The 12,046-nt window shown below is 36.5% G+C and overlaps 1 protein-coding gene across 2 annotated transcripts in view; it reads right to left on the reverse strand.

The window, feature by feature from the left end:
- PLOD2 (procollagen-lysine,2-oxoglutarate 5-dioxygenase 2) overlaps positions 1-12,046 on the reverse strand; it is a 49,798-nt gene that overhangs the window by 13,305 nt on the left and 24,447 nt on the right. For both annotated transcript variants that reach the window (XM_080604064.1, XM_080604063.1), the window contains exons 7-10: positions 11,446-11,543; positions 9,026-9,127; positions 4,913-5,038; positions 4,197-4,318 (exon numbers count right to left, since the gene is read on the reverse strand). In XM_080604064.1, coding sequence (XP_080460190.1) covers positions 4,197-4,318; positions 4,913-5,038; positions 9,026-9,127; positions 11,446-11,543 — 448 coding nt within the window. The remainder of the gene's footprint in view (positions 1-4,196; positions 4,319-4,912; positions 5,039-9,025; positions 9,128-11,445; positions 11,544-12,046) is intronic.

Here is a 12,046-nt window from a genome sequence, read left to right on the forward strand (position 1 = left end):
GATATTGTGGTGCTTTAAAGTATTACATTCTTATGATGTATGCTAACCTTTACAGATACAGAAATCCCAGATTACATTTGAAACTATTTAGTATGTGCATTCAGGCCACAGCAAGGAACAAGTGGAAAGTGCTTTCTAGCAATACTCTTATGTATAATAATATACTTCTTAATTGGCTTAAACCTTTGATGCACTTAAATGGCTAAAATCTTTAATGTACTTTCTTTACACTTTGTCTGCTTATAAACAAAGACCAAATGTTGAAAAGAAAGCTTGATTTTTGTACAAAAAAGTTATTTCAGTGTAGCTATTTAGTACATGTAGCACTTTTAGTAGAACACCAAGATACTTTATTGGAAGTACAAAGAAAAGCTCAGCAGATTAGTTTACAGCATTTTGCACTCAACTATGACTTTACTGACAAACCATGAGCCCATCTAGCAACACTGACCTCATCTAAGAAGGATCAGGGTCACGGCTCTTCTGCTCATGAAGCTTTCCCCTGAGATCTTCTAATGGGTAACTTGTTAATATGGGAACATACTATCTACTCAAATGCATTAGCACTGAGTCATTTACATTTTGTTTAGATATAGTTTGAGTTCACAATTTATGATTTTCATATTCCTCACAGTTTGGAAGAATGATTCCAAATGTGGACTGTGGACTATGAGCCAAAGAGTACTCAGGCCATCCGATGGACCCCTGTAAGAAAAGGGGCCTACAATGCTCATTGACAGACTTGGCATCATTGCTGCCATTTAGCATAGCATTTTGCATCTCTCAGTATCTCAGCCATAGCCATTGCTTCTCCCAAAGAAGCTCCTATCACCCATTACTGAAGATGAATAAATGTAGCCCCAGAATAGATAGAGCACTAACATTTAGTTTAGCATCTCAGACTTGGGTAACATCACCACAGTTACTGCAACTGGAAACTACTGAAGCAGATATGGGCGGGAAGTTGTTTTTCCTTTGCTACACTGGAAGTTCAAAATGCTGAGCCTGAAACCCAAAACCACCAAAGCATTCAGAAGCAGCAGCTCTGGAAAATCCAAGTCTGACACTTTACATCCAAGACACACAGATTTAATCCCCGTTCTTCCTTTAACAACAGCCAAAATATCTGCCTTATGGGCAGTGCTAAAAGAAGTTCGCCTGTGTCCAGTCCATCAGTAACCAACACTAAATGGGAGCCCTGAAACCTTGATGTAATATCCTGACTTTCAAGAAGCAAATAGATGACAAAATGCAGCTCAAAAATCTAACAGTGAGGTCATCGAACAGACCAACTAGTTCCAGTCTTTTTCCCAAAACTTTTGAAATCTTTCAGTATAAACTTCCATTAAAATATTCATATTCCCCCTAAAAGCAGAGGTAAATCACATTTTCAAGGAGTTCAGAAAAAAATAGTTCTATTGCTAATCGTTTTCACACAAAAAAATCAAAAATAAAGAATCCCAATATAAGTACTGGGGGGAAAGTTTAGAGAATAGCTTTTTACAAATAAAAATTCAGAGAAGTGAATGAGAAATTCATCTCTCTACTTCCTATTATTGCTTGTAAGTATCTCATACTGTTATTTTCCATTTTGTCGTAAATTCTTTAAAGATGGTTGGAATCTTAACTCCAAATAAGGCAAAACCACAACGATGAACCCAAGTGAAAATTTTCTTTAGAGGAAAAAACTGTAAGAACTTGTAAACATAGGTTAAAAAAGACAAGAAAGATGTGCTTTGAAGGGATATACATGGAGAGAGAAACTACACAGAAAACATGCAGCTAAGATTTCCTTCTTTTTATTCTACTTTACCTCCTCTCCCCATTTCTGCCTGTTGTAGTATAAGGAAAGTTGTGCACTCCTGTTGCCAATGTTGCTGAATTGTCAAAACAAGTCTTTGCTGACTACACGATTTTGGGTCTTTTCCAACACCTATACAACTACACCCCAAGCTCAGGAGAGGGCTTTTCCATATCAGTAGACAGCAAGAAAGTAAATGCCTTTTTATAGTTTATTATGTGAATGAGAAAAGTAGGCAGAAGTTTGCTGCATGGTTATGGGTGAAATTAAAAAGTTATTTTCTCACATTTATATTGACATAAGAGTTTCATTCATTGAGAACCTCACGATTTATCACCAGTTTTTACTGAGCCAAGAAGTGGAAAAATGAAGTAAGAAGAAAATTGACCAAGTGAATTAAATACTCAGAAGTATTCTCCTGGAAACAAACTGGGTCTTCAACTGAAGTTCTTTTCTTTTGTTTATTTTAACTCCAGGCAATGAATATAAACTGAAGACTGTTTTGCTGCTTCAGATAAACAGTTTTTGTGGGAAACATGCAAGTAAGGAGGCCAAATTCATTCTAAATCTACTATATATTAGAGAAAATTTAAAATTTAAAACTGCTAAATTGGAAAAAAGAGTCAGATGGAACAAAAATATCAATTGTGGATAGATGCAGGAGAGAGAAATACATCAATGCCTGCAAATCAAACCCTTAAAATTTGAAGAATCTCTTATCAAGTTATTCCCACCACAATATTATTGAGAGACAAATGAGGTTATGTTGGAAGCTAGTTGGAGGGTTGAAAGCAAATGAATTGTTTTTTTTTAAAAAGCAATTGCCTTTCCCGCAAAAATCCCATACTTCTGAGTAAAATTAAAATGTAGTTGACCCCAGAGAAGTTGATAAGAAGGCTAACCAAGCAAACCAGGAATGCAAAGGAAGAAGCAGATGACCTGAAACTGACCTATCCCAGCCAAAATGAAAGGAGACATCAAATTATATCTACATTATTCAAACAAAAGATCCTACTACTAACGCTCATGCTTTATAAACACGTGAATGGCTGCTTCCACAGCCACGGACATTTATAATGTTTCCTAGAAAAGCTATGGGAGAGGCTAGGAGCTCAGCCAAATATCAATTTCCCAGTGGCTTGAGGACAACAAAACCCCATTCAAACAAATTTCCAATAGCATCACAAAGACTAGTCCTTTCATTTTTTCAGCTGATACTGTGAACAGCCTATGCAGTACTCTTAACCTCTGAATATAACAGAAAGGGGCCTCAAATTTATTTCTCTGCTCTTCTCATTCATTGAAGACTGGGAGGAGAGATGAATGCAAGAATTATATGAGAATAAAGCCTGCCCAATTACCACAGCAAGGTCTCAGTGGGATCCTGGTCTGTAAGACACTATAACCTGATGAATGGACCTACAGGGAGAACCACAAGCAACTCTAGCAGTGGCCAGTGCTGCAGTCACTAAGAGACCGAGTGGCATGCAGGTCTGACACAGGACACGTCCCAGGGTCAGATTCAGGCCCCGCAAGTGCCAGGTGTAAGCCTAGAGTCAGATTCCCTAGCAGGAGGGGGGAGGGCATAAGACAAAGTCAGTTGCAAGTTCTCTTTTTCTGAGAGCAGAAACTTGTACTAGAGCACTTCTAGAAGATCCCCATCTCTTTGATCCATAGGAAGAAATATAATTGTCACCTGTATACCCAGGTCCAGCTCTAACCATATTTTTACTTAAAGGTGTGGACTAAGCCAACAAAACATCTGAAATTAAATGCATATCAAGTGCAAGGTGTAATTCTGTTCTGTAGAATCACTGACAACTCAGCTTGAAAGTGTTTTGGATAAAAATGAAAACATTTTTTGAAAATGCAATAATTAGAATTTCTACTTACATTTGCAACTACTACATAGTTACTGCTACACGTACTTTTCTGCACAAAAAAATATTAAAGTTCATTGTATCACATCATCTCTTTCACTTGAGAATGAAAGATTGAAAGCTTTAAGTATTTAAACCTTAAGAGTTCAAGCTGGTGACAGATATTTAAATATATAGTTTGTGCTGAGTATAATGTAAAAATAAACTGACATTTGTTATTTCTTCAGTCTACTATTGTCTGTGCCTTCATCAAAAGATGACAGACTATTGAAGTAGAACAGTCCAAACCAGAAAGATGTTTTCCACAAATGACCAACAGCTTTTATATTAAGCAGACACCATAAAATACTCGACAGTTCATATTTCATATCTAGGGTTTGTTCTACCACAAAAGCTCTCATTTCTACACTTTAAGATGTAAAATTGTTAGTATTTAAGATGCAAAGTAACATATGTTAAAGATGAAAAATGTTAGTGTGTGCAGAACTATAAAGGATTTATAAATTAGAAATTACATTCCCATGTTCCGGGCTTCTGCTTGACTCAGATTTTCTTCAGGTCCAACAATTTTTATATTTCTGATAATGTTCTTGGCTTTTTCCCAGAATTTCTTGATGTGCTTTTCATGGTAAACCTCCTGTAATCATGTTAACATTTTTGTAATGAATGAAAAGTACAAATTGCTGTGAAATCATAAACAGTGTCCAAGAACAAATTGTATTCTATCCTAAACAAACAGATGGAAAACAATATTTGAAGATATTCCAATATAGCTATCATTAAAGATCAAGCTCTTCTGTCCAAAGTTTTAGCAAGAGAACCCAACACATCAGCTATATAAATCAGAGCTGTACATCCAGACCAACAATGCAATTCACAAACTGTTTATGCAGTATTTTATCATAATACTTACTTTAACCCCCATCCTACAACCTCATAGGCACAGAGGAGTTTTTAAAGCACTCCAGAAGGGCTTCAGAGAGAGGGAGACTGTGCCCAGCCAGCGGAGGATGGCTCTTTGGCACCCCAGCTCCTGCCCATGACCATCCCTACTCTGCCATCCCCAGGGAGAGAGCACCGAGCAGAAAGGAAGCATTCAGCACTACCAAGGTGGCTGGGGATGAAGCCACACTCAGCAGTGCTCACAATAAGGAAGTTTGGAATATCGCAAGCTTTTCATTCATACTGCAACATCTAAAAATTACATTTTGCAGAATAGTAGCATACTTACATTATTATGAATGAAGATACTGAGGGCCTCCTTTGGGTAGTCCAGTGTCAACAGTCTGTCTAAAAATTTAGGTAGGAAAGGAGTGGGTTGTTCTATGAAAACACCAATTTTTACTCTTGGATACTCCTAAAAAAATGATATTTTGACACAACCAGTAAGACTTGCCTCCTTTAAGGTTATTTTTATTAAAAAGCAACTAATATCATGCTGGAGTAAATTAGGCCACACATCTTCCCAACAATCAAAACCAACCAGCTCAGAGGTGTTGTTGCCCATGTTTATGTTCATTATTTGACAGAACAAAGATAATGGATTTAAAATTGCTGAAAAACTTCAAATTCCAACAACAGAAAATGGAAGTGGAGAGTGTAAAAAGATTTGTAACATATTTACTTATAAAAATATTAAAACAGCAATAAGTACATAATGAAATACACCCAGAACTGCAAAGTGTATGTTTTTTAGAGCTAACAAATATATATTAAACTTACAAGAAAACACAGGGAAATATTTTTTAAAGTAGTAGTTAAAGAATAAATACCACAACAACATTTTACTCATCTGTATCTTCATCCGAAGACTGCAAAACACTTGCACACACTTTTTTTTTCATGCACTATACCCACCACCCCCCAGCCATCATAAATGAGTTCCATGTTACTTCCCTGCTGATTTTGTCAAGACCTGTGATAAACCAGAGCAACTCCCCTTACACCAAAGGATACTGAAGTTTTCTCCACCGTATCTCATATGAATTCATACCTTTTAAACTCCTGGTTTGTATGTGTCCAGTATAGAGATCATGACCTCTAAAACAAAACTACACTCGTGTATTCTTAAAAATATATTACATTATTTGAAACAAAGAAATTTAACCTTGAAAGGCCTTTACTCATGCAGAAATGCACTGATTCAAAGCTTCTTTGCACCTCTAAAGTGGACAGTCAGTCAACACCTGAACAACTACCAGAGAGAAAGCTTATATGCGTATAAGACTGCAAGTTAATTTTCCTTGAGCAAGTCCACATCCAGTTGAGAAGTGTCTGGATAAACAATCAGCACATGTTGAGGCTTCAGTGTCACTGCCTATGTCGGAAATCCAGAACACACTGGCAAGTGCACCAGCTAGGAAACATTAAAACACCAGCTTTTTATCCTGACTGCTTCCTATTTATGACTTCATTTGCAAACCCAACACGCACTCATCCAATATGCACTCATGCAGGCAACCTAATAACTTCCCAACAGCTGATGAAGACATGGACTCTGACATGTCCCAAAAGAAGCAATTGTGGTATTTGCTGGAAACCACCCCACTGTAACCTGGGTCAGAGTAACCAATACTGGTGATCGCAAGCAATGAGGGGAGCAGCCTTGCCATGAGGCTTACTGAGCTGAAAAAACATGTGCTACCAATAATAGAACTGCTACAATAATTTCTTCTGCATATTTTTCTGATTCTAAACCATTGCCCTCTTTTTTTTTTAGAGGAGAAGGAAGCAGGTTCAGGCTGGATCTGCAGAGGTTATAGGGACAAGCAGGAATCACTAATACTCCTGCAACATACTGAAGCATGAACTGCTTGGCTCCAATGTCTACACCAAAAAACTCAGGAGCATGATGAAAACTAAGTAGTGCATAAAAGACCGTAGATCCCTGCAAACTGTTTTCCCATTATATCTCCTCAAAGCAGAGTTCATTGATCTAGGCCCTGGCTCACCATGCTTACAAGATTCAGATTACACAGTGAGGTCAGAAAGAACAATTTTAATACCCAGATCTTTCAGCAAATCAAGTCTGAAGTTTTGGTTCTTCCCAGTTATGCCCCAGCAAAAAACACTTCATAAGCATCCAGTCTACTGGTGGATGCTATATTTTCTGATAGATTTTCTCATTTTTATGAAGGTCATATGTTCACCTTTTAAAGTTCACTTCTTCCACTAGCAGAAGGTGAGCTTATGATGATTTTTGGAAGAAATGCAGGACAGTGTTCTGCGCAGTCAGAAGACAGAGTCCAGGAGTCCTTTTGACAGGAGGTGCCAATGAAGCAGGAGGCAACAACAACATTATCCTTGCTGCTCACACCAGCAAGTCTCCACATCAGTAACAAATGTAAGGATTTAAGAAGTAGCTCTAGGGACATTAAGTTTGTTATTCAATTTAATTTAGGTTACTAAAATTATATCCCACTAAATAAGGCATCTACTCCAACTGCCTCCGGGTGCATCATAGGCTCTTCTGCTTGTCTAGTGCAGACTGACCTGCAGAGCCCACAGTGATGCTTCCACCCACCTCTGCCTCACATACATCACCCCAACCTTCACAGAGGGAAGGATATCCTCGTGGCCATGATGGAAAGCAGTATTGTTTCAGCTACTTGTTCTATATCAGAGTGCATCTGTTTTGTACTACTTCAGTCAAGGTCTGTAGGTAAGGCCCAGCCCAAAATAGAACAGCAACAGTCAATCAAGTCAAGAACCCATGCCAGAATTCATCTGAAGAAACTCAAAGCCCATAACATAGTTGGTATCGACAAATCTGATCCTGTACTTCCTTGTACAGAGAACCAAGTAAGTTCTCAGGAGATGAGTGCATCAATGCAGAAAGTCAAACAAAACCATACGGAAGGGCAATTACAGACCGAGAGCTGCTATTGCTTTTTTCTCTGAAGATTTCTTGTTAAGTAGCAACCAGCCAGGCCAGAACAGAAAGTGAGTTCTGAAAATGAAATATTGCTTGTAGTCAGAAAAGCCAGAAGTAAACACTTCCACAGAGACCAAGGAAGAGTCTTGCTATTTCTGCTGGCAAAGCAAGTGAGGTATGATGCCCAAAGAATGAGTTACAGTAAGGAAGACACATTCCAAGTAGATGTACTTGAACTATACAAAGCTATCCAGTAAATCATTGCAAGTTACTCCCCATTACTGGCTTTAAGGTAAACTACTTCCCAGCCATGTTTGAATTGCCAGCACTGTCAGATAGAACTGAGATAATCTCTTTTCCTGAGAAAAACTTTAAATTAGAGCTGAAAGTGCAAACAATTTCAACAGAACATCAGTAGAATACTGTATTTTCAAGTCAAAATTATATATGTATGTGAAAAGAATCTGAAAGTGATTACAATTTCAGCAGTAACTTTTTGCATTTATATCCTATTCCATAAGCTTCTTATTGTCCAGATATTTTCACTTCGTACTTTCAGGGCCAAACCAGCCACCACTTCTTTAATGCTATCCTCAATCTTCACAGCACTCTAAACACTTCTCATTCACATCTTCACTGCAGACAAGAAATGAAACTGCTTTAAGAATAATCTGAACATTCTTTTAAGTACAAGCCTTACATTTCCACATTGTAGATCTTAATATTTACTCTACCTAAAGTTTACTTAATACAAACTGAAAATTGTGCAAAGACATTATAGGTGTCATACTTGGAGCCAAAGAGTTAAAACAAGTTCCCAAATATCAGATACATGCACATATGTATTTAGGTGGGTTTGTCCTATGAGAATTTCTGAGACTTCACTAGTATCTGTTTTCATTTACATCAGATTTATTTCACATATATTGATTTACAGATATCTATATCATCCTTTACAAGGCAAAGAAATTGATTATTTCTCTATATCTCAGAAAACAGCAACTGCAAGCATGTAGCAGCTAACTGTTAATCACCTTTTGTAACAAATTATTAAACTGATGCATATTCTAGTGTTTTGGTGTTGTTTTTGTGAAGGTCTTTATTTAAAAATCTGAAAGATATAAAGAGCTTCCATACCTCCCCAAAATTCAAGTTATTCACTTGAATCTTGCACGATTCAGAAATGATTCATTCATCCTCAATGAACAGAAGTAAGGATCTGGAGAGCTTTTGGGGGAAGGGACTAGATTCAGTAATATTTGGGAAACCTATATTAAAATGCACGCATGAAAATATTTCTAAAAGTATTGATATTTCCAGTAAGTTAAAATTCCTTCCTTATAGTTTCATATATCAGCCAAAATATCCTCAGGTTTCTAGAAAACATAATACTGCATACTGAAGACATTTTACTTCAGAAATCACTGCACACCATTCAAAATAGTGTTGCTCCAGTGAAAGTATTCTTACCTTTACTGTTGACAGGTCTAGTAAGTCTAAGTCACAAATACTGCATCCAGTTTCCCGTGTCCAAGCATTGGGGATATAGTTTCCCAAGTAATTCAAGTGAATCTGGTAAACAAATGACCAATTCAGGTTACTGAGATGTGCGTGTCAGTGAGTTGTACCTTTTACAGAATTCAGGCTTAACCATTTAATCCCATATACCTAATGGCAATAGGCTGTCTTTTAGATAAAAAAATCAAACCAACATCCAAAAATACCCGATAAAAGTTTTTTACTTTATTTATAAACCAGAAATTATACTCTCCTAATACCTACATTTATGGTTTCAATTAAACAAAAAATTGTTTCAAGAATGCTTGTATGATGTACAAGAAACACGCTATAGATCATCTAGCTCTCAAAAGCTGCTGTGCATTTCGAACCAAAAAGATTATAGTTAATTCTTTTCCCAAATATCAGAATCAACCCTTAACACAAAACAGACAGATTGCCTATATGAAAAGCACATAGAAAATGTAGGTGTATTTCCTGAAGATATATGTTGACAGACTATGCCAAGACTCAGAAGCCAGCCAGTGGAATATGTTTTAAAGCAGCATCTACTTTCTTAACACATTTTGAATTGGCACCGAACAAACTGTACTTTCTCTGTTGATGGAATGTCTGGGCTGCCCTGTCCTCCTGGATTCAACAACAAACTTGTGCAGAGCTTCACACTTCTCTATTACAATTTGCAATGGATCTCTTATACTACAGACAGTATACCTGAGGAAAGGCTGCTTGTCTACTGCCTTTATCAAAACTGGAAGGATAGAATATCATTTTGCATAGACAACACAGTCCAGACCAATATTCAGCCTGCATTTCACCACACTTCAGAAGGTTTGTTTGTGTATATTGAAAGCCATTCTTGACAGATTATAGAATTGTTTCAGAGATGTACAATAAAGTCTAGAAAAACTTTGGCAAAAAATAGTAGATGTCACATAATTTGGTATCTATTTAAAAGAAGCATCTTCGACCAACGCAATTTGTTAATCTGCAAATCAGATTACTTACAAGAGAAAGTTCTTATAAACACAAAACTTTTACTTTTTGGAGCTGATTCTGGGAATTTAGTGCTAGTTTATTTACTAACTAGTGAAAACTTTTTCCAATCCCATTTTATTATTGTCTTTTTAATACTATTCTGTGCTTAAAACAGAAGAATCTAATCACAGATTGAGAAAGTGGTATTTAATAAAATTTTCTTTTGTTTTTAAAATGACAATTACATGCAGAGATTGAGTTTTGTTTAATGTAGCATACTTTGTGGATTGGCTTAAGGAGTTTGGGCCTAAGCTGTTTGCCCCACTGAAAAATACAGCATCTTTCTTTTCACTGGCAACATGAAAACCCCCACAAAGCCAATGATGATAACCAAACTGAGGTTCTAATTGAGGCAAAATAGCTGAAGCTATATAGAAGAATCGGGTCATGTATTTCACCACTACTGAGTAATTAATTATAGGCCAAACAAATAATGACATTAGTAAATTCACTAATTCATTATATGAAATACCACAGACAAAAAAACATTTGTTGGGATACTAATATGAGTTTCAAAACCTTTCATTCTCTTTAGAGGTATTTTTCTGAAAATAATGAGTTACATTAAGGAATGTGCATTCAGAAGAACTTAGGAAGTTGTGGTGCCCAACCCTTCTAATAGGCTATGTAGGCTATTAGAGATAATAGCCATGCGATTAAAAAATGCAGCTGCCATACAACCAAGATGTAGCCATTTCTCCCAAAAGAACTATGCCCAGTCCTTTGGACCATCAAATCCTTACAAATGGAGAGAAAATGTCAAATCAGATTTTCATATGGCAGAAACATAGTCCCAAAACTAGTGAGTCATTGTTACATTGAAGATAGTGATCAGTGTCACTGAAGATGCAACAAATATGAGCTGCATGTATGCACCTATATGCAGTATATTTTTAATATGCATGTGTATACACACGCTCACGTAAGCAGGTCTGTGGTAGGATCAGACAATTGCTGTTTTGTACCCCAGTCTGCAGCTCTTGCTTAGACTTTTCTTCCCTACCATTTAATAAACAGATGGAAATTCTTCACTACCTTCAAGAATTATTTTGTGATAGCGAGAAAATTAACATCAGCTTATTTGCTTCTAATATCTCATGCTCAATGAATTTGGGAGCAAAGTGAGCTGTTCCAGCAGTGATATCAAGTTACAGTGACAACAGAATGACATGGAGACTGCTGCTAAAATGGTTTGTTTATCCCTGCAAATTTTATTAACATTAATTGGAAGTGAGCAGTAGTGGTACGCTACAACTGCTTCAGATTCTTCCATTGTTTTTGCCTGAAACAAAATTGCTGTCTTTGCACAAAACCAAAACTCAACTGTCACTCACTTTAGTTGGACTGTTTCCAAGAACAGTGACTGGTAATGTCTCATACGCAGAATTCCTTGCTCTTACTTTTCCTTCTTCAAATTTCAGAAGAACTTCATCTGCAGATTAATAAGGAACATACTGTAAAAAGTTTATAAAAAGCTAAAAATTCAGATTTCTTTAAGTTCTTGCTGACACAGTATGTCCTACTGTAGCTATCATTTTTAATGTTACTTATCTGGAAGTTTATCTGAGAGTTTTTCAGTTTTTAACCAGACCTTGAACTCTAAGTTCTTTACACCAAATGAGGCTACATTAAACTTCAGAGTTTGCCATCAGCAGCCTTCAAAATTTGAATAAAGCCTGCTTAAAAGACTAATTTTGTCCAAAAGCTATTTATAAAGAAATTGCATGGTTATTTTAGATATGATCTGAATATAAAGCTGTTCTATAATTGGATGATAAACATAAGGAAAGAAGTTTGTACAAATGCAGTTTTCAATTTTAATTCAAGACAATTAAAGACAGGAAGTGACATCATTCCACATTCATTTCAATATATATAACATCGAGAATGCAATTTTAATTAACATCCTTACTGCTGTAATTAAGTTTGTGAAAG

This window comes from Anser brachyrhynchus (genome assembly GCF_964034855.1).
Source record: "Anser brachyrhynchus genome assembly, chromosome: 9".
In the NCBI taxonomy this organism is placed as follows: domain Eukaryota; kingdom Metazoa; phylum Chordata; class Aves; order Anseriformes; family Anatidae; genus Anser; species Anser brachyrhynchus.